This window comes from Numenius arquata, chromosome 12 (genome assembly GCF_964106895.1).
Source record: "Numenius arquata chromosome 12, bNumArq3.hap1.1, whole genome shotgun sequence".
Taxonomy (NCBI): domain Eukaryota; kingdom Metazoa; phylum Chordata; class Aves; order Charadriiformes; family Scolopacidae; genus Numenius; species Numenius arquata.
This window is the reverse complement of record NC_133587.1, coordinates 151647-174060: the sequence shown is the minus strand read 5'-3', so window position 1 is coordinate 174060 and position 22414 is coordinate 151647. Positions and strand designations below refer to the sequence as shown.

The following is a 22414-nucleotide window of genomic DNA, read 5'->3' as shown; positions in this document are numbered from 1 at the left end:
GCGGCTCCAGTGCGCCTGAGGGACGAGCTACTGCCCGGCCCAGGACCTCCGGCCCGACACCCGCGGCCCTCCGGGCGCACGCCGCCTCCGGGCCTGGCCCTTTAAGGCGGCGGCGCGGGAAGGCGCGAGCTGCGCCTTTATCGTGGGACCGGGTCACGGCGCGGTCACGGCCCCGCCCCACGTGGAGCTGGAGCCCACGCAGCCGTGCGCGCCCCGCCTCCCTCCGCTGATTGGCTGCTTCGCGCCCCGCTGCTCGGTTCCCCCGCCTCTGATTGGCTGGGCCCTCGCGTCGTTTACAGGCGGGGGGCGGGGCAACGCCGCTCTGTGACACTGGGCACCGCCCGCGGGGCTTTAAAGGGGCAGAGCCGTTGTTTTTCGCCCCCCTTTTCGCCCCCCCCCCCCCCGCCTCCATCTCAGCGTGGGCCGCCCGGTTCCCGGTATACGCCCCGGGCGTGGTCACGTATGCGTCCGTGGGTGCGCGCGGCATCACGTACTGGCGAGGCGACCCGCGCGCGGGCCGCCGCTCGGCCCGGAGTCGCGGGGGTGCCCGGTGCGGCGGGATGGGGGGGCCGGGCTTGTTTCGTGTTTGTGCGTTTAAAGCCACCCCCAGGCCCTGCCGTGTCCCCGCGCGCCGGGACGTGGCGCACCGCCAGCGGGGCAGCGGGTTCGCACGGTGGATTCCTGTTGCCGGCGGCTCCGCGGGGTGTGGGGCCGGTGGAGTCTGCCCAGGGACATCATCCAGGGCCGTTCCGGGCCCCGAATGACACAGAATGGGCTGGAATAACAATTCTGGTGCTTTCGGTAAAAATCTTCATCACAAACAAATACTCATTGACTTTTCAGCCCTCCCGGTTGGGGAGAAAACCCCCTAAAGGGGCCCAGTGCAGCCCTGGTCAGAGCTGGCGGGGAGCACCCGGGGTGCAGCTGAGAGATGCCCGGGGTGGTGACGGCAGCTCGGGCCTTGGGTCACCCTGGGGAGAGGGCAGGGGATTTTGGGGCCTTTTGGGCCGAATGTTGGTTGAGGCAGGTTATTGACTCTTAGCAAATGGGTTGAAGTCTCAGAAGGAAAATGCTGCTGCTGTTCCAAACAAGGATGAAGGCTTGCCTGCCTAAGACTTAATTCACGCTATCTGGTAGACTTTAAATCACATCTGAGACATTTAACAGGCAAACGAGCCCTTAGCTAAAACTGGTGAGCATCCTGGTCCCTGCGCAGCATTGTTCTCCTGTTGTGGCAGAGTTCGTTCCAATTGTCTGGGAGAAAACTCCAGTTTCTGGTATCAAACAGTTTTAAAAAATACACTTAATTTAAGAGGTTAGTCACCAGAAAGTGGAAAACATGTCTGGAATTGTTAGAAATAAGTCTTGCTTGAAAATAAATATAGAATTATTCACCATGGTGACTATTGCCCTATTGTATTAGTGCATATCGATTTAACATTAATCCAAAGACTAATGCTGTGAAATATTTGGTCTCTTTAATGGACAACTGTTTAGTTAACAAAGCTTTGGGGAGTTGTGGAGTTTTTTGTTTTGTTTTTCCTTAGATTGTCTCAACCACTTTTGGAAGAAAATGATGTGACTCTTAGGATTACTTGTTTCTCACATGGATCTCTCTTTCTAATTACATTTTATGAATCTACCCGTAGTGCTGCACTATAATGATTATGCGGAGTCGTTTGAATCTTTAACTAATGCTGAAGTGTTGCAGTGAGGAATAAAAGGAAAGATTGAATTGTGACTGCACAGGCAAGTGCCTGACTTCTCGTCTGGCCATGAGGGAAAGAAATTACATTATAGTCCAAAACCAGCCAGAGCAGACTGAAGCGTCCACATCGTTCAGTTTGTCTAGTTCCTCAGGTATTGCTGAAGCTCCCGTGTGGGCCCTGGTCACCCTGAAATTCTGTGGCAAAACCAGGAAGCGAAGGGAGATCTGGCAGTGCCAAAGTCATCCTGGAGCCATTGGAGGTGTCTCCAGGGAATATAAAAAGCAGCTGAAAAAAGCTGATCAGTGACAAAATACAGGAGCCAAAATCAACAAAAGTGTATTCTGGGAGAATCCCGCCAGCTGAGCTGTACTTGCTGCTGGTAGAGAAGAAACTCTGACAAACAGCAGTGGGCTGGAGGGTGGATAGCGTTATTACAAAGAAGAGGGTGAAGCATTTAAGTTAGCTGATGTACTTTTAATTTTTACAAGCCCACCTGGGATGACTTTAATTTTTTGTTCTTAAATCATGGTGGAAAAATGCTGATTGTTCTTAAAGCCACGAGTCGTTCAGATGAAATTGGGATGGTGGTGAACAGTGCATTTTTAAACCAGCATCAACTTGCAAACAGTTATTTTTCTTTTTTTTTTCTTTTCTTTTTTTTTTAAGGAAGGTTAGGGAGATGTGTGAACTTGCAGCAGCCTGCACCTGAAACTGGAGCCTTTATCCACCAAAGCTTTGCAAACTTGTAACCTGCCCCAGAAGAAGCTGCTGATTCATGGGGTGAGGGTGGATGCTCTTCCATGGCTGAGACGCAACTGGGTCACCGGATGCCCAGCCTGGGCCTGCATGGCCATTGCTGCTGTTGGGCTCTGACAGACGCCTCCACTGAGGCTGCCTCTGCCCCAGCGCCTGTCCTGCCCACCCCATGCCCCCCATCCCTGGCCCACAGGGGATGCTGTGCCCGGCGGCAAGAGGCAAAGCCACCCGTGCTGCCGCAAGGAGTGCTGAGACTGTCACCCACCAGTCAAGGACCCGGCCACAGAAGAATAAGCTGCGTTTACTTGCTTGAAGAGCATTTAAGGATGTACCATGTCTTAAAATACAAGAATTCTGAATTAAACACAAACTATGGCTGCCCCCATGCAGCCGAGGAGCCTGGGGCCTGGCAGCGGTGGCAGGGTGGCTGTCGGCTGTTATCTTGGACGACAGGAGGAAGAATGTAGTGTTCACCGTGACTCATTTATGGTGGTTGAAGTACAAAGGACTGTTAGTGGCAAGCTGGTGGGCTCACCTGAGCTTGCAGCCACCTTTTCTGGCAACTCAGGCAAGGTCCATTGGAAGAGGGTCTCTAATATTCAGCTGCCAAGTGTCTCAAAAAGAAAAAAAGTAGATTTCCAGCTAAATAATAATAAAAGTGGGTTGATTGATAAAGCTATCTGAGCTGGCATTTGCCTTCAGAGTTTTGACTATGCATGTGCCTTGCTTCAACTTTTGGGCTGGCCTTTCTGGGGCTTGTGGGCTCCCACGCGCCCAGGCCCGTGTCCCTGTAACGGGTAATGTTGCTCCACGTTTTCATGGAGCATTTCTAGGAATTTGCCTGGCACAAAAGAAACTGAGACTCCAGGACCAACCTGAAGGAGCAGGCCAGAAGGCAGGTAAGAATTACCCCTCCTGCGCTGCTGATGAGGAAACTGAGGCTGGGATCAAAATATAAAAAAAAGGACTGGAAATGCTTGATTTCCAGTTCTAGTGTAGGTATTTTTTCCAGGTAATTGTCCCTCCTCTCCCAGGCCTGTGTACTACCCCCATGCCCCTCCTGCGTTTGGGGAATGGCACTTGTAGAATAACTCAAGTCTGCTCAGCCCTGGGAGCACAAACTTTTCAAAGCTCGTTTCTGTCAGAGCCACAAGAGCCTCTTCCATGTTTCCTTTGGATTAGTAACTGTTGGGAGTTCCCATCTGTTGGGTGGCAAAGAGTAAACGATTAAACAACCCAGCGATTCCTTGTTCCTTCTCTTTGAGCATTTTCACAGGACTGGATGGGGCCACAGGAGTAAAGCGCAGGCGTGTATTTAGCATTAGTTTGGAAGTGGTCATGTACAAATAAATTCCGTTTTTTTGGGGAAAATAAAGGCGGCACACCTTACCACTGAGTGCCAGCATGACTGGCCCTGACTCTCGACACCATCCATCCTGTGTGGATTCTACAGCTCTGTACGTTTTGGGTTGGTTTTGGATCACCCCTCTCGGTGCAATCTCCCTGGCAGCATCTCTCAGGAGCACGGGCCATGCTGGGGACTCCAGATCCTTCCAAGTCCCAAACCGGAGCTATTGAGAATTATGGGAAAATATACTTTCTTAGAAGGTAACTGAAGCTGTCTTTATCTCCCAGTAACAGGATTCACCAAGTATTACAGCAGCTACTTCGCACCACTATAGTTAAGCTTGTTTAAGCATTTTTCATTATAAACCTCAGTTTTCACAGGTTTATTTCCCAGGAAAAAAAAAAAAATCTGTCTCGACTAAAACTTGGCACATTGAGCACTCGGGGAAGAGATCGGGTTTTTTCCTTTTACCTGACTAGAAAGCGAATGGGGTCGCTCCATTTTAAAGTGGGCGATTTGGGACAGAAATGGGAAATAGTTTCTGCGGTTTGTAGAGGCGGCGGCACCGGGCTCACCCGTGGCCGAACCGGCACCTGCAGGTCGTGTCGCCCCCTTCCCCCCCCCATTTATTTTCCAGTCTTTCCCGTTTTTTCTTTGAAATGCTGCATTTGGGCACGCTCCGTGCAAAGAAAGCCCAAAGCTCCGCGGCTCTTGTGCCGGCCGGGGCGGGGAGGGCGCCGCGGGACCGAGCCCGCCTGGCAAGCGGGTTTCCCGCAGACCGGGCAAATCCGGGCGCTTTTGGGGCTGTTTGCGGAGTCCCCACCGGGGCGGGACGGGGGCAGGGGGGTGCGGCGATCCCGACCCGGCGCCCGCCCCCCACCCCGGTCCTCGGCCCCAGCGGCCACGCGCGGGGCGGCCCTGGGCGCGCGCGGCGGCCGGTCCCGCCCCCGCCCGGCGGCGGCGCGAGGACAGGGCAGTCCCCGTCTGGCGCTGACGTCACGCAGCCCGCCCGCGGCGGGCGGCGGCGCGCGGCCGCGTCCCCGTGGCCGTGAATGAGCGCGGGGGGCGGGAGCGGAGCGGGCGGGCGGGCACCGCGCTCCCTCCGCGCTCCTCCGCGCTCCCGCCGCGCCGCGCCCCACAAAAGTGCGGGGCCGCCGCGGCCCGGCCCAGCCCAGCCCAGCCGCTTGCCGGGCCGAGGGGGCGCGGAGCAGCCGCCGCGCCCCGCTGAGCCCCGCGGATCCGAGCCCCGCCGCCCCGCTGCGGGGGGGCGCTGCGCCGCGCCGGGCTGGGTTTTTTATTTCCAATTTTTGATCGCAGCTGCATTTCCCTCCCCCCGCCCCCCCGCGCCGAGGAGGAGCCCCGGCTTTATGTGGTGCTGCCCGGAGAGCGCTCGGCGGCCGTGAAGTTCTTTGTGTCGCCGTCGCCTTTTTTTTTTTTTTCTCCTCCTTTTTCGTGTTTTTTTTTTTGTTTTTTTTTTTTTAAATGTATAACTTCATGGGTCTGAACAGCACGGCCGTAGCTATTCAGCCCAATGTGTCCTGCACATGCAACTGCAAAAGGTCTTTGTTCCAGAGCATGGAGATCAGTAAGTACTCCTCCTGCCGCTGAGCGGCCCGACGCCGCGGGTGCGGGTGCGGGAGCGGGGGGGGGGGGAACGGCGGCGCCCCGCGCCCCGCCGCGGGCGGGGAAGTTCCCGGGGGGGCGCGGGCGGCGCCGGGACCCTTCGCTGCGATGCGCCTTCTCCGAGCGATTTGGGTTCGATTTTTCCCCCCGCTGTGCTCGCTCATCTGTTGCCGTCGCGGTGTCCGGATCGGGTGTGACACGGCGCGACAGTGCCCGGGCCGGGCCGGCGGCTCCCGCGTTCTCCGGCCCCCCCGCGTCCTCCCGGCATCGCCCTGTGAAATCCTGGCTCGTCCCCGCCTCGGCTCCGTCGCCACCCGCATCTCGCCCCTTTAGCCCCCGCGGTGCTCCCGCCGGTGCGGCCGCCCCTGCCCCGCGCCCCCCCCCCCCCCCCCCCCCCCCCCCCTTCCGCCGCGGGGTGATGCTGGGGGGCTCCGGGCTCCGCTGGGGGTCTCCACTAGTCCCGTGTAAATCCCCCCTCCTCGCCTTACCGGGGGTGGGGAAGAACTGCGGCGTCCAAGTGGGGCTTGTATTTGGGAACCTGTTCCGCCCTGCCTCCAGCCCCTGGGGGCTTCTTGTTACGAAGGGCTGTTTGCCTTTTTTTAATAACATTTTTCAGCCCTCACGGAGTAGCAGTGAGTTCAGTGCCTGACCTAAATATCCACTACTTTTCTGTTTGCTCTTTCCCTCTTAGAAATGAAGTGCATGGAGGTGAGAGCGAAAGAGAATTTTTGCCGAGGAAAGAGAAATGAGTTGGTTTCTCTGGCAATTTAAAGTGAATTGTATTTTCTGTAAAGGGAAGATTTTCAAGGCATCCCTGGCTGGGTGGGTTGTTGGGACTATGCCTCACTTAACATCTTGTTCTGTGCCGTGAAATCTAAACCCTACACAGACTAATGCAAAATGGCCCAGAATGAAAACTTGGGAAAGAGTCTTGATTTTGCATATATTCCTGGCACTGCGACGGGGCAGGCTCGCACTCGGTGTGTGTAGGGGAAAGTCAGCTGAGCTGTGCCTGTTTCTGCTAGCAAAGGATTTGCCCCGTTACTTCCAGCGGGGCTGCAGAGGAGTATTTTAGAGCCAGCATCTGTCCCTTGGTATTTTGGATGGCTTTTGTCCAGTATCATCTGCCTTTGCCTTCTTCAGTTTCATCGTTGTTTAATTCAGGTGTCTTAAGTCCTGGGGAAGGACTGTAAGCATTTGTATAATGAGTACTAAAATGTGTTCATTCTGAATTTTAGCATAAACCATACCCTTTGTCCTGTATGCACATTTAATCTTGATTTCATCTCATTCGTGTTCAGACAAAACTAAGCTGGATTTGCCTGATTTTATTAACACTACCAGTACTGAATAGACCATTATTCTTTCCTGACTTTAACAGGCTGGGCTAGATGCGCATACCAATAGCAGTGTATAAATAATGAAGATACAGTTCTTTTTTTGTGTCAGCCAGTTCGTGAACATAAACCGTGTCCCACAGAATTGCAAGGATGGGAGACTTCACTTTGTGTCTGATTGAGGTTCATGGTTATGATAAGAGTTGTGAATTAAAATGTGTGATGTCTTTTGAAGAAAAAGCTTCTCTTCCAGTCTAATTCTTGGCACGAGGATTTGTTGGAACAACTCAGGCTTTTAATTTAATTCCTTGTCTTCTTAGAAACAGCATATTTTGCAATTTTTTTCTCCTATTTTTTTCAGCATATGAAAGGCTTGGTAGGAGGCAGGTGCCAGTTATGGATGGGGGGGGAGTGAGAGGCTGGAGACATTGAGGTTCACTGGGGGACACCTTGCCCAGGGTTGGACTGGTGTTGCGGGAACCTTGTGCCTGACGCCATGTGGCCCCTGCGGTCCTTCTCCGGCTTGTCCCCTGCCAGTGCTGCGCCTGTACCCCCTCTCAGTACTGGGGTCCCGACACACAGGCACTGAGTTCCCATTACCTCCTGGGAGCTTGGATCGAGCTCCCTTAATGGTTGCCTTCCTTATTTCATTTTCGGCTAGGTTTCTTTATCACTGATGTTATTGATTTATTTCCCACTGACGGCCGGCAGCGTTAGCTCACCTCTGCTGCGGGAGGGCTTTGGTTACGCTGCAGGGGATGTTACCCAATCGCGTCCTCCACCTGGGTTCAGTGGAAAGGATGGCATTGAGCATCCCTGAGATAAATTCATTTTACAGCTTTTTTCCCCCCTTCAGTGGCTTGATTTTATTTATCTTTCTAATATGACTTTGAGGGAACCTCATAGCAGTTACCACCAGATGCTATTTAATTTTCTAGCCCAAAGTTACCATGCAGGAATGCTTCAGGAAAGTGGCATAACTGTAAACTCTTTTAATTTAACTCTCTAATTAGGCTAACTGTACAACTGATCCCCAAAAATATTTCTTTGTAGGCATTATTCCATATGCCAGGCTGCGGCGCTGCAATGGAGGAAGCAGCTGGTTTCCGTGTGTGGCGCTCCTAGATTAGGATTATAAAAGGGCTTTTTGGGGGTGGGGGCATGGAGTCTCGCCCGCTGGGGTGGTGGTGCCGATATGCCGGGCAGCCCTAAGCAGCCAGACATCTGTGCCAGTGGTCTCTAATCGCTCCGACTGGGCGAAAGAGGTCAGGGGTGATTGTCGTGGCGGAAGAGCCTGTAAATAACTAATTATTTGGTGCAGGGAGCGGAGCGGGGCTGTGTGCCCAGCTTCCCCGCTTGCTGGCCCGGGGCAGCTGGGCTCCTGTCGCCGGCTGGGTCGGTGCCAACCGCAGCGCCTGCTGCCTGCTCCAGCCGGCACCGCCGCCTCACGCCCGCCTTGCCCTTGCAGGGGCTTCTCCCTGGGCTCTGGGTGCTGAGGATGGGGACCCTCCCTCTGCCAGGCACTGCGTGTCCCTGCGAGGGGGTGACGCAGGGTGCGAGGGCAGGCGGCTCTCGGCAGCGGCTCCACACGCGGTAACGGCGGCTGAAGCGGCGGGGAGGTGTGGAGGTGCCGTTACACCAAGGCGAGGCGGGGAGGCCGTTCCCGCGGCCTGCAGAAGTTCTCGAGGCTGGTGTTGTGGCGGCATCCCTGGGCTGGGGCAATCAAGCCACGAGAGCGGGCATCTGTCCGAGCAAGGACTTCTAGGTTTTCGCATTCTTTGGTTTAATAACAAACCAAACACAGATGGCTCAACCAGGGATCACCTCTCCTTTCCACTTCAGACTGCTTTTTTGGCAAATATGTTTCTTTCTTGACACTGTGTCAATGGCAGTGGCTTCTTCCAGGGCAGAGTAGGTAATAGCCATGTACTTCTTGATTCCCCTCCAGGTTTTCCTCCAGGAGGCAGGGACACAGAGGGAAGCCAGAGCTGCTACCAGTGTTTCAGCAAGCCAGAGAGTCTTTACACAGAGTATATCCAGTTTGTGGCATCTCTGCTCGGCTTCAGCCACGCCGGCGAGGTCCCCATGTCTGGCTCTGGCCATGTCTCTGTGACAAGTGCTGCTTTTTGCCACAATCAGCATCCCAAGGCGCGCCCCAGGAGGAGCAGAGCATGTGTGGCTTTTGCTTATGGTGGCCCGAGGACTGTCTATGCATGCCCTTGGCCATCCTGGGGACCCTTGCAGTCTGTGGTCCCAGCTCTGCGGGTCCCACCTCTCGCACTGAGGGCAGCAGGGAAAGTCCTAATTCCCTGAGCCTAGAGAGCATGAGGGTCATAAAATTACAGTTTATTTTGTGCCCTCAGGCAACGATTTTAATCTGAGTGTTTTATACTCAGTGTTGAATGGGAGAATGAAAAGACACAGAGGAGGAAACGGGAGGAAAATAGTGAAACTTCGTATCTTTCCTCTGGGTGAACACCTGGATTGCATTGTGCTGCACAGCAGGACCGGCACACACACGGCACCAGAGGTGGTCCTATAGAATTTGGAGGTGATCATATATAATGCAAAGCAGAGACAAGACATGGCTAATTCTTCTTTTTCAGTCGGTATCAGGATATATTCAGAGGAGGATGTTTGACCTTCTGCCATGAAGGCACCCTCTGCCCGCTGAATAGGCCTTTGATTTGCAGTCATTTTATTTAGTAATATGTTTTCAGACCTGGTTGTGAGAGGTCCGGCACTAAAGGGTGTGTGGGAAACAGCAACCATATTCCTGTCCTTAAAGCCAGGGATTCCCAAGGTATGGGCTGGGTTCATCTGTAAATTTTCAGGATATTGAATTAGCTGAACTACGTCTACTTCCTTTGCAGATGGAGAGAAGAGTACCAACAAATGTATGTTCTTACTTATTCTTATTTGCTGTTGCTCACCAAATATGCTAATGTTTTTAGATTTCCCAGGCTGAGAGTTGGTGGCTAGTTAAATCCAGTTTTAGAATGAATTTGTAAACCTAAATTATAAATGGATAGACGTGAGGAGACCTTTCCAAGGGAAGTACCAAAAAGCATGGTGTCACTAATAGACAGTAATTACAATCCAGCTTCTTTCCTGAGTAACTCATTGTACAGTCATGTCTGTTGGGCTTGTTTCAGGTAATAGCAACCGTCAGAATTTGGTAACCCTAATTATCTCAAAAAGGTCATTTATTTGCAATGGTGTTTCGTGTAAAAACTGACTACCAGTTTGCTTCCTGGAAAGAAATCCCATCCATGGTGTGTGGTTTGTCTTACCAGATCCCTGAAGTTCTCCGATACGTGATGCATCTGTTGTTGGCGTGTTTCATCAAAGTAATAAAGCCTGGCTGGAAAGCTTGCGAGGAGAGAGGTACAAGGGCCACTTTGCCGCAATTAAGTGGAAACTTGGTTCACACCATAAGCACACTCCCAGACGTCCATAAAGTAAAGGAATCATTAATGTCGACGGGGATGTTTTATGTGGTGTTCTTCCTGTCTGTGTGGCTAAATTGCCGGGTGATTATTTTATAATTACTTTGGGTGGCAGAAGGTAGGTCACTTCGGCAGATCCCAGGTGAGGAAACACATCAGAGACCTGCTCTGGCCACGAGCAGCATGGCCAAGTCAGGCCCCGTTGAGGAGCAGGGGGGATTTCGGCACAAGGCTCCCCTCCATGAAAGCAGGACCCGACCCATCTTCTCTGTCCTTCGGAGCTGATGGTGCACGGCTGCTGCTTCCTTGCTGCGCTGGACCTAGTGGTGGTCTTGGAGCTCCCTGAGGAGCGACGGGCGAGCGCAGGGTGCAGTGGAGCAGTGCCAGCCGTCGTGGCAATGCCAGCACTGGGCACGGTGCTGCTGTGGCAGGAATGGCCGCCCGGGCTGCCGGCACCGCGGTGGCTGTAGGTGTCTGCACCTCGGAGAGCTGACGAGTTGTCAGTACTTGAAAAAGTATGGGGGTGCTGTCTGTGTGTGTATACAGGTATAAACACACTTGGGAAAGTTAATTGATTTAGTAATACGGGAAGGTAGTTCAAAATGAACTGGTTAATGAAGTAGTTGGTAACCAGAGAAAGGAGTTGTGGAGTTTGGGTTTGTTTGGTTTGGTTTGGTGGTGGTGGTGGTGGTGGTGTTGTTTTGGTTTGTTTTGTTTTTTAAAGCAGATAGATTTCAGCTGTAGGAGTTTATAATCCAAATCAGTAGATTTGGGGAGCTATTGAGAGTAAAGAGGGCTTTGATGATTTGGCAAGGAATACAGCTTCTAAGGCAGCACTTTGATCTGCATTTTAAATGCTTCTTTGTAATGACAGTTTCATAATTTCTTTTCTTGTTTTAAGTCAGTTTTGCAGAGGTATGTTTCTAGAGAAAATAGTAACAGCACACATTATTCTTGCTGGCTGCGGAGGCAGCTAGAACTTGTAGTTCATCCCAGATCTTTTGCCTACTATGGTAATTTTATGATTACACCAAAAAGGAAATTAGTAGAGATGTTAAATATTATCAAAGCTTTGCAAATCTTTTGAAATATCTCCAGTGTGAAACCTAAACTTGCATTAGCATTTTTGCTGTGGTGTGTTGTACAGTGTTTATCTAAGTATCCACCTAATATTGCAAGTTCCTGATACAGATATTTATTTTTTTTTTTTCCTTCCAAAGGACACGTTACTGTTTAGCGCATGCATCCTTTTAGTCTTGCTGAAGACCTTGATTCTAGTGACTCGAACGCCCTAAAGACAACCTGCTGCTGCTGCAGTGATGCTATTGGGAACCTTTTTCTTCCCGTTCTATCTACAGCACAGATAGATAAACTCTCGTTGGAGGGAGAAGGTCGTTGTCACCTAAATATTCTTGTACAAGATAGCTTGTTGCATTTGTTTATGTAGTATGGGTAGAGTAGGAGAGAGAGCAGGAATTGGGAATGTTTATTAAGGTTTTCATTTAAATCTTGCATAGCATCTTTCCTTCTTGCAACCAGTTTGGGGCAGAGTTTATACCTCTCTTGGGAAATCAGCAGCCTTAAGGGTGGGGGACAAAAAGGCAAGTTTTCCCAAATTGATTTAGAGCTGTGTGGTAGCTCTTCAGGTGCTGTTTGTGGCCTCTGCTGAGCTGTAACTCTAAGTTGTACCAGGCTGGCAGTTCTTCGCTTGTGGACCAGGTTCAGCTGGTGTGTAGAATAGGGCACACATCATGTGCAAGCTAAATTAGCCCATGAGGTTGGGTCAGCAGTGACATGTAGAGGGTAGCATCGCTGGACGGCCTTAGACAAATAGCATCATGTATACATTTAACTTGCATACTTTTCCAAAATGTCAGTGACTTTGTTCAGTTGGACTTTATCCCTGTTATTCTGCACATCTCTGTGGTACAGGATGCTGAAGTGAAGTGTGTGAGACTGCATGGCCGTGAGACTTGTAAATTCAGCTGTTACGCTCAGAGATGCTACAACCAATGCACGGATGCATGCTCCAGGCTCAGGTTGGCACCAAGTCCCCCTTCACCTTTAGATTTTTTTTTTAATTTAACTGTAGTTTGTTTCACTGCATACAGCAAGATAACATTGCTATGGGTGTAATCGATACAGTATCTCCTTTTTTCTCCAAGTATTCAGGCTTCCAATTTTTCCTTGATACAAGGCTAGGCTTATGCTCCGTCTAGAAGAGGGAGTGGTTTTCCCTGTGTGTGGTGTGTGCTAGTGTTGTCACAGGCGGTACATCCTTTGAAACTTGCCTCACAAGGTGTCGGTGTCGGTGGATGGCCACAGTGCTTTCGAATGGTTCACACATTTGCTTTCGGTGTATTCGGTCTCGCACATACCTTTAATAAAATGCCTCAGACTGGCTAATTTTTCGTTTGTGGTGTATGTTCAAAAGTGTGCGTTTAGAAAGGCGAGTGCTTTTGCGCGTGGAAGCTCTGTGCTCGGTTGAGGAGATCCCACTTGTGCCCGTGGTGGTTTGCTGGCCTGAGGTGTGCGCACTCAGCAGTGGCAATAGGATTCTCCGTGTTTGCAAACTTGGCCCAAGCAACCCAGCAAAGAAGAATTTAGCCTCAGAGAGTGAAAGTTGATTACCCACCAGGCTTGGAGCATACCAAGAATGGAAAGAGGTCCTTGCACAAAAATCAATAGTACTTTTAAAGAATATCTGCAGGACATGGTGTGGGGATTTTTTTCCATCTCTTCATTCCGTCCAATACGTTAAGTAGCTGGTTTGTTACTCTAACCCCCTACAAATGTTTGTCAGTAATAATTCTGTAAAACTATGAATCAACTCTGCATGACTTTGTGCAAATAGACTGAGTAATTTCTTTGTTCTTTTCTTCTTACTTTGTAATTGGATTCTGTAAAAGCCCAAAGGTTTGGTCTTGTGGAAAGCATGATTCATTTATTGGTGTCTGTGCCGACTAGTTATCTTTCAGTAATTCCAGAGTGCTGCTACAAGCCAAGAGTGATTCATACATGGCTAAGTGCACAAACAAATGGGGTCATGGCCATCTGCAGAAACTTTTCTAATCTATTTATGGTATCAGAGAAAGAAGTGGGTGTATTAAGGATGATGGAATAGGTGTCAATTACATTAGTGAGTATAACTGGTTAAGTAACGCTAACCATTACTCAAAACCACATTTGCTCATTGCTAAAGATCATGACAGTAGGTCCTATTTAAATGTTAACATAGGTCTGATATGAGAGATGAATTGAGTGTCTAGCTTGCCTCCTAAGGAGCTCACCATCATAACTGCTATGGTAGTCTCTTCTAAATTCCTTAAAATTTAGAGATTAACTTGCACTATAAGTAGTTGTGGTAGCAAAGTCCAGCTCTTTGCTGTTGCAGACCTCAGACATTACGTACTTTACATGCAGAATTTGGCTTAATACTTAATTAACTTGCTGTTGACGATCAGTGTTAGGGTTTCTCATTTGCATGTTGGGCAGAATGGCGGTACACTATCTTATTAGAGACAGTGGTGGTCAGCTGAGTCGGTTTTCCTTCCAAATGCATCTTCAGTGCTTTAAAATCTCAGGCGGAAGACAACCTGCATCTTAGAAGGTAGCCTTCCTCTGCCTCTGTCTCGTATCACTAGTGTGAAAGTTCATTTTCTCCTTCGTAACTCCACTAACAAAAGCAGCCCTGGCTGCAGCCGCCTCAGAATTGCTTTGTTCAGGTTTTAGTCTTTTGCTCTGGGGGAGACAGAGTTTGCCCCTGCCCTGCTCGCTATGGGGGGACTGGGCTCCGGGGCTGGTGCTTGGGTGCCTGAGTGGATGGTGCAAAGGAGGGAGCTTGGGAGGAGCTGGGGCAGGGAGCGCTGTGGGGTGCAGGGTGATGGAGCCGTGGCTGGCTCCGTCCCGTGTCCCACCAGTCCCTGCCGGCTCCACACCTTGGCACTGCAGCTGGGCTTCATCCCTGGGAGAGGGGGATCCAGCCAGATCTCACAGAGCACAGCGCTTCAGAAACGGCCCACGTCTGCATGGTGGACGAGCGTCACTCCAGAGGTGCGCTGTACCGGCGCCGTGAGGTTTGGGGGTGGCTGTGGACCCATCTCCCCGAGCCTGCGGGACTCATGTGGTCACTGCTCATTTGCGTTTCATTTCTAAAGGACTCAACTGGACCACAGGGCTCACAGACTCAATTTTCTGTAAGTAGAATTTAAGCATCGATGCTGGCCAAAAATATGGAGAAATTGGGCAACATGTTGTTTGTTGTCCTGCTCCTGATGCTCTGAAGGCTGTGCTCTCACGGAGGCGGACAGGCCCCCGGCCAGCAGAAGGGGACGTGACCCAGACTTCTGCCCAAAGGACTGATGAGCCTCTCCTGATGTCTGAACAGCTTTCTTCTTATGCCCTTGCTTTATTTAAGTCAACAGATTGTGTAAGCCACATGCTAGATTTACCTGCAGGGCAAGTGGGAAGGAAGCAGTGCGTTTGGATGGATTCCCAAAAGACATCTAACTGCTGAGCATTAAGACTTAAGATTTCCAAGGCCGAGTTTCCACAACCATCCTGCCGAATCTGCTCGCTGCCTCCCCCATCCGTGTGCAATGGACCCGTGGTTCCGGCTGCCGAGGACAGTCCTGGGGAAGCTGCTTGCTGCGGGCTGGGCTCTGTGCTGGGCCACTACGGAAATTCTCCCCCTTAGTGGTTTCTGTTTAATATTATGATTAATACTGTTATTTCTAATAAAACAAAAAACAGCACTCCCAAAGTGAAGCTGTGCCCCCATCCTCCCGCACCCTCCCGTGCCATTTCCCACCGTGCTGGGGGCTCCAGCTGGCTTTTGGAGCCGCGGGGATGAAATCTACAGTGACCCAGGGTTGGGCTTGTTCCTGGAGCATGCTCCAGACTTGAAACCAGGCTGGATTTCCTTATTCTCTTCACAAGTCTGGGTGGGATGAGACCCGGTTCCTGAGACTCAGAGAGCATCAACGACCCTGGCGCTGGCCCAAGCTGCAGGGGCTCAGCTTTGCTGAAGACAGATGTTTCTGCTGCTTTCCTGGAGGAGCAGGTCCTGTTCTTTCCATGTTTTTTTCATTCTTTCCATCATTATTCCACCTGACCAAAGGTGGTCTCTTGGCTTCAGTAACTTAGACCGGCATATACAGATTAGGCTCTTTAGGACTGAGCTCTGAAAGTACCTTGGCCTGTTAGATGCTTCCTTTAGGAGACTTCAGGGACAACATGATTTATGGACATTTGCTTCACACAAAGTAAAATTATCTTAATTTGCGATAATATTTCATATAATAAACAGGAATCTCATTTCTGTTGTTGCACTTGTATTGGTGTAATGAGACTTTGCTTGAATTGGAAGATGCGCTCTTGAGCTGTGTCTTCCTCTCCAGCGTGCTCAAACACACACACGAGGTGTAGCGGTACTGATCACTGGCGTGTAATGCAATGAACGTTTTATATTTCTCTAGTGTGACTTACTCATAGCAGTTTATACAAATTGCACCTTTTCCAGATCTTGCGGGGAATGCAGGTGATGGCTGTGCTGTTGACTGATGTGCCAGAGATGGGCTCCAGAATGGGGGAGGGAGGGAGGCAGAAGTCTCAGGGGGGTTCCTGCCTGCTCCCAGCGAGGCACAGAGCAAACTGTGGGGTTACAAACGTGTCCTGTCTTGCTGATAGGTTTTAATCCTCATCATTCTCATGGGTTTTACTGATAAATACTTCTCAACATCCATTGACTTGCCATCCGGGCCTGAATTGTAAGGAACAATAATCATAAAGGACAGCCTCAATTTAATAGATTCACTATAAGCTTTTTATTAGTGCAGCTTCTTTTTTTTTTTTTTTTTTTTTTAAAAAGCAAAGTTGACTGTATTTATTTAATTTAAGCTCAGAAAGTAGCTCTTTGACACCTGAGGGAGACATGCCTGCGTGGGCTCGGTTCAGCCTATGTGGTTGTGCAGTGTGGGAAGGATCTGTCCTGCGGGTGCTGACGTCTCTTGGCTGGGTTAACAGCCGCCTGTGGATTTTGAGGAATTTCTCTTTTGACTTGACCACAGGGTTTTGCTGCTCTTCAGACCACAAGTGCACTCCAGTCTCAGCAGGTTCACGGGTTTGGAAATGCTTTTCATCCCCTCCTGTTCTTTCTGTTTGTTCGGGAAGGGATCACGCTGTATCTTGTAGCTGTGTGTCTTCCTTGGTTACGCTTCTAGAGATTTGCAGACCCATGTTAAGTATCTATTAAATTAAGCAAAATGGCCTTTAGAAAGCTACATTTCAAGTGGAAGAAATGCTTTATGTAACGTAGGGGTATGTGAGGGGACCTAAATACAAGCTTAAATTGGCTCTTACGAAAATAGGTATAATTGGTTTTTTGCACAGTGATTTTACGGCTTCCTAGTTTGATGTTCTGATGAAATCCTGCATCCAGTCCATGCGCAGCCAAGGAGATGGGGGTTGAGGGGCCTGAGTAAAGGGAATGGTTCTAGGAACAGCCTTGCCTTTGTTTGCAAAATCAGACCTACCTGTCTTTGGGGGCTCTGCATTGTGAGAAGGGTGTCTGGAGTGGGGGTTTGCCCCATGGTCTCCCCCCTGCAGCACTCAGTCACCCGGGGCTGGGGCCGGACATGGGACGGGGCATCTCTGACCATGGTTGTAGCTGCTGGTGGCAGGTGAAAGGTGTGGAACTCTTGCAGCTGTCCTCTCCTAACTGTGCACATGTCAAGGACTGCAGCTTTGTTTTCCAGCCCTATCAATGCAGTTAGGTTAAGTCATTGGGTAATTTAGTAGCTGGAGGCACTTCTGTGGGCTTGGCCGGAGCAGCTGCTTCGCTTCCCTCCAGGGAGGGTTTCCCCCTGAACTGGGGCTTCCCCGGTTGCAACTGGGGCCAGGAGATGCTGTGGGGCTGTCACCCAGCCGCTCTGGGACCAGAAGCCTGAGGAAGTGGAGGACACCACCTTTTGACCTTGCATCCTCATATTAATCCAGATAGTCTTTCCTGTTTCTCTATATAAAGCCTTTCCATTCTTCTGTCTGGAGAGGTAGAGCACTAGCTCTCTTGGATAAAGACCGACCCATCTTCTTTTGGAAGGCTGGTCCTCAAATAGCTTTTCTCCACAGAAAACCCGTCCTGCTCATTGCAGGATTGGACTAGATGACCTTTAGAAGTCCCTTCCAACCCAAACCATTCTGTGCTTCTATGAAAACTCTATGCTCCTCTGAATCTTGTTGGCAGGAACTGGAAGAAATTTTTTTTTTTTTTTTTTATTTGGTGTATCTTCAACCAGTTAGGACTTAGAGCTGGTTTTCCTTCTAGCTTACTAAAGGTCTTGCAAGGATGAAAAAACTCTGTTGCTTTCCTAAGAGTGCCTTAGCCAACACGTGGGAGGAAAGCCTGGCACTGTGAGACAGGGCAGAAAAAGCTGAGATAGGATTTGCTGCTTCTTTGAAACTGTCCCTTTTTTAATTGTCCAAATAGTGTTTCAAAGAAAATCTCTGCTCTTCTCTATCTTCTTCCAGCATTATAATTCTATATAATCACTTTTCTGTCTCAAAAAGAATAGGGCGTGATTTTTTTTTTTTTTTTTTTTCAGAAGAAGGGAAGGATAAATTCCAGATGTTGCTGGGATACACTTTTTGCCTCTGTTTAATGTTTAGTGGCTTTCAGTAAATAGGCTGCGAGAGGTGGGGCTGATGTATTTATGCCAGAACGAATCATCTACAATAAATCCCATCTGCTGGTGGGGGAGCATATCTTTGGTGTGACTTGGTGCAGTTGGGAGCTGATCCTGGCGTTCCTGCCTTGCAGAAAGGCTGAGGCTGGCCTAAGTCCTTTGGGGTCTTTGCTCGTGATCCTTCAGGGTGTTTGCCCTCCCCTTCCCACCTCGCTACCCAGCTCCAGCTCCGTAGTAGAGAGATGTGGTGCAATGGTCCCTGCCCACGCGGACCCCAGCGTGCGGCACTGGGAATGAGCATTTCTGCTCTCAACTGGCCCAATGCATTTTGGGGAGCAGCTCTGACCCACAGCCAGCCCTGGGCAGGTGGAGGTGGCCCTATCCTGCCACCCATCCTGGGTGGGGTGGCTGGTTCTGTGGGACTCCTGGCCACGCTCTGTTGGTGCTGGTGCTGTAGCCCAGCAAAGAGCATCCCTGTGCCCTGCACCAGTGTGGGGCCTGATCCAGGAGCTGGGCTCTGGGGACGGGCAGTCATCTGCCCTCCTCCCACACCGAAGACTTGTCTTTTCAGTGCATGCAATGCTTTTTCCTACTTTTGGAGCCTTCTTGCGGACCAAAAATCATTTTCCGGCATGTGTTGCACACAGGTGTTGTGGGGCAAACGTGGCAGCTCCATTCCCTGTTTCATGTTTTCACCTGTTTAGACTAAGTACATCTTTGTTTTGTTGGCAGCCTGTTTGGTTGCACAAGCAGTGTAAGACAAAACCACTGACAGGTGTTGGTCCAGCCAATGTAATTATGGTTCCTTGCTGCTGTGCTGGTGGGCAGACGGTGTGAGCCACCCTTCGCATGGAGACGTCTGGCAGGAGTGGGCTGTGGCAGGGCTCCAGGCACTCATCCACAGGGAATACGCACCGACGGCTCATCCACTCCTGTATCTCTTCCCTGCTGCTGATGGCATTAAAAAAAGAAGTTACGCGTATATGGAGGAAGGGAGGAAGGCCGAGCGTCAAGTTTAAAGCACTGACTTTAAGTGCAAATGCTCGTTCGCATTTAAAAGTTGGCAAGATGCATGGATAAACCGAAAGGGCAAATGTGAGCAAGTGAGAGCCGGGCAAGCCCCAAGAGGAGAGAAGCAGTGTCCTTGAATCCTGCCTGACTCCAGAGGGTTCGGGCTTGGTTCTCCTGCGCGTCCCAGGCCATTGCTGGAACGTCCTGGGTGAGCCGTGGTGTGTCGGGAGACGTGCCCCTGTGGGCAGGGGGCCTCGGGCTGGCTGTGGCCGGCGCGGCGTTCCCTGCGCTGCCAAGCGGCGCGGGGAGAGACGGTGCCTTCTGGAAGTTTAAGCAGAGAACAACTGATTGTGATCCAGCCAGCTGCAGCCACAGAGGCTTCTTCTCAATCTCTAACTTTCCTTTGGACTCCCACAGCTTTTGTGCCTCCCAAGCCTTTTTTGGCCTCTACTTTTTCTCAGGCTCTACTTCTCTCTTGGCCTCCCACCCCTTTCCGGGCCCTGTGCAGTGAGCTGGCTGCGGAGCAGCGAGGAGGAGGAGGTCACAGCTTGTTGCCACCCATTGGTGTTTGGCTCAGCAGAATCCCTTTCTTTCCTGTCCCGTGAGGGTCGGTGTTGGTGTTGCGCCCACGAGGGTTGGTGTTGGTGGTGCACCCGCCGGCGGAGGCTTTTGGCTCCCGTGCGAGTGCAGGTGATGCTACACGTTTGCACCGTGACTTTTGGATGCCTCCTGTGTGCAGAGCATTGATTTGCGATACATCTGAACTCGTTCCTCTAAATCAGCCTGACTTAAAATCAGCGAGTTCCAAGCCTGTGGAACCCAAGTTATTTAGCTGCTGCAGTAATTTACAGCTGCTCTCTGACTCTTAATCTTTTCCTGGAGTGAAAAAGTTGCCTATCTCTATCCTCTCAGATGCATGGGCAGTAACTTTTTAAAACTTCATCTGGGAGGAATGATGTGTTGCTGTAGTGCCTGGAGCCGCCTGCCTGCTCTCCTGCTCCCGCAGCATAAGGAGCGGGTGGTGGGCGAGCACCGGGGGCTCCGTGTCCCGGGAGCCTCCCTGTCCCCCGGTAAAGGCCACTTTTACATGCAAGTATGACTCCTTTGGCATCAGACTGTGGCAGGTGCTAATCAGTACCAATTAACCATTATCAGCAACAAACAGTTCTTATGGGCTTCATAAAGGAGCCCCATACACAGGTTTTCTCTGGTGAAATCCCCTGCGGGACTGCAGGGCACTGGCTTGGCCTGGGGTGGTGTTGGGGAGGATCTGTGTCCCGTCACTCCATCAGTTTTGCAGCAAGTAATGCCCTGCTCGCTGATGGGCCAGAGAGAAGTCATCGGTTGTCTTTTATTCCACACTTTTTGATGCTTTGTTCCTCACTTGAAAATACATCTGCTGGGCATTGCATCTGGGGTTTTGTGCAAGATTTTGCTGTGGGTCTTCCCCTTCAGCACCCCATAGCCTCTGCCCCCCCTGCTGGGACGGGGTGTCAAGAAACCTTGAGCATTTGCTGGGGCTCGGCAGTGGCTGGGGCTCCTGCATGGAGGAGACGGCACAGGACACATCGCCCAGCACAGCACTGCCGTGGCCATGCCCAGGGTCTGGCACTGCGGGACGTGGAGGGAAGGTCTTGGGGTGGGCTCAGTGATCCCAAACTCTTCGGAAACCTTTGTAAGGTTTCAGCATGTCATCAGGCGAATTGGCCACGAGTGCTGGAGGAGAGCAGTCCTGGGGAAGTGAAGTGGCACAGCTGGAGAGGAACAGGACCTTGTGCTGCAACTTCTGGTGTGGGAAAAGCATGTGGGGTCGTTACCGGGGGTTGTTACCAGGAGCAGTGAGACCCAGCTTGCAGTGCGTTAGGTACTCCTGGCCACTGTGGAAGTCGTAGGCTTGGGTGCAGATGCCAGCCATGGTTGGCTACAGGGGTCTCCTGGAGGGTGAGTCCCCCGGACGGAAACTGGGGGGTGCTGCAGCCGGTCAGAGGTGGCTCACATCACTGATGGATGCTTTCTGTTTTTCTTTCAAATGTCTCCAGGCATTGAATGTTTAGGTCACACCTTTCCAGGTAAACTGGGTAAGTGAAGTATTTCAAGAGCTGCCAAGATCTAATTATGAAGGCTGATTGCATGATTGCAGCTGCTGTACTATAAACACCCCGATTACTCCCTTGGCAGAACGGGTGGTTCGTTGCCTTGCCCCAAGAGCGGCAGTACCTGCTGCTCGGAGTGCAGAGGGGGATGCAGCGGTGGCTTCAGAGACTGATTTTGCAAACCCAGTATTTTTTGTCTATCGATAGTAGCTGCACTTGGGTAATCCTGGGTGGAATTTTTTTCTTCTGCTGTTCAATGTAGAAACATGTTCAAAACCTGAAAGTCTTTTTAAGCGCAAGTACTTTTCCATTTGCTGTTATTCTGGCAAACTAATGAGCAGCATTACATCGAGAAAAAAGCTTTCACTGTATTTTGTGTATTTTGTTTGACCACCTGAAGCTTTTTAAGTTATGGCATGACAGACTCCTGTTGAGTGTGGCCCATGCTCAGGATAGACGAAGCCAAGCATCAAGAGCCCTATTGAACCAGGCCGCTGGATTTGAGCTGAACCTGTTTGCAAAAGAGCCTTTGCTGGTTTAACATTGTCGTAACATGTATGGGTCTCTCTCAATTTAGAACTGAGTTTATGTGAGAGTACCTCAAAAGGAAGGCGTCTTTGCTCAAATGTGGTGTCCTAAGCCTGCTGGAGAGCAAGTGACTAAATAAAGTGTTAACAAGTGGTGAATAAATTATTTTAATAAATAGCTAGTCAGTTGTTACAGAGCCTGAGAAGTCAGTAGAGCTTATGGCCTTGGCTTATAACCACGCTCAGATCTTTAATGTGCTTATAATACCTCCAAGTCATTCATTAGACTTCTATCAAGCATTTGTCAGTATAAGTCATAATCTAAAATAAAAGACAAGAAAGAATTATTTCAGTTGCTTTATTTCGAGCCTGGTGGCACAATCTGGTTGTACAGCAAAATAGTCCTTGCTTATGCACAAAAGCTGTTAGACCCCAGCAGTCCCACCGGCAGCGTTGCTGTGGTGGGAACATGGGGCAGGGGAACAGCAGGAGCCGAGGCCAGGAGCGGAGCGTTCGGGGCCAGCGCAGCCCCGCTGATGGGACGGTCCTGCAGTCCGTGGGGGAACTGTCCTGCAGCAGTCAATGATTTATTTATATTTATTTTATATTAATGCCTTAAGCAACAGATATCAGCAGATATGCCGGGTGGGCAGAGGGAGCCCCAGTGTCACACTGCTCTGAGCAGCGTAGCTTGGGGCGTTTTCGCTCTGGCAAAAGTGTTTGCTGGTGCTCGACTGTAGTAAAACTTGCACTCGCTTTCTTGTCCTGTGATTTAGGAAAGCATGCAAGCAGGGATATTACAGCTGTGCTGCTCTTCCTGCTTTCCCTGGTCTTCCCTGTCCCATTTTGTGTGTATGTTTGTGCCTCAGGGAGGGAAGC

The 22414-nt window shown here is 50.7% G+C and overlaps 1 protein-coding gene across 4 annotated transcripts in view; it reads left to right on the top strand.

Annotated features, from left to right (window-relative positions):
- Positions 1 to 5092: 5092 nt before the first annotated feature.
- Positions 5093 to 22414, top strand: part of PMEPA1 (prostate transmembrane protein, androgen induced 1) — a 54458-nt gene continuing 37136 nt past the window's right edge. The window contains exons 1-2 of one of the 4 annotated variants that reach the window (XM_074157000.1): positions 5296 to 5398; positions 20955 to 20993. In XM_074157000.1, coding sequence (XP_074013101.1) covers positions 5296 to 5398; positions 20955 to 20993 — 142 coding nt within the window. Of the gene's footprint in view, positions 5403 to 20954; positions 20994 to 22414 lie in introns of all 4 variants that reach the window. The other 3 variants (XM_074157002.1, XM_074157003.1, XM_074157001.1) reach the window with 3 other exon arrangements.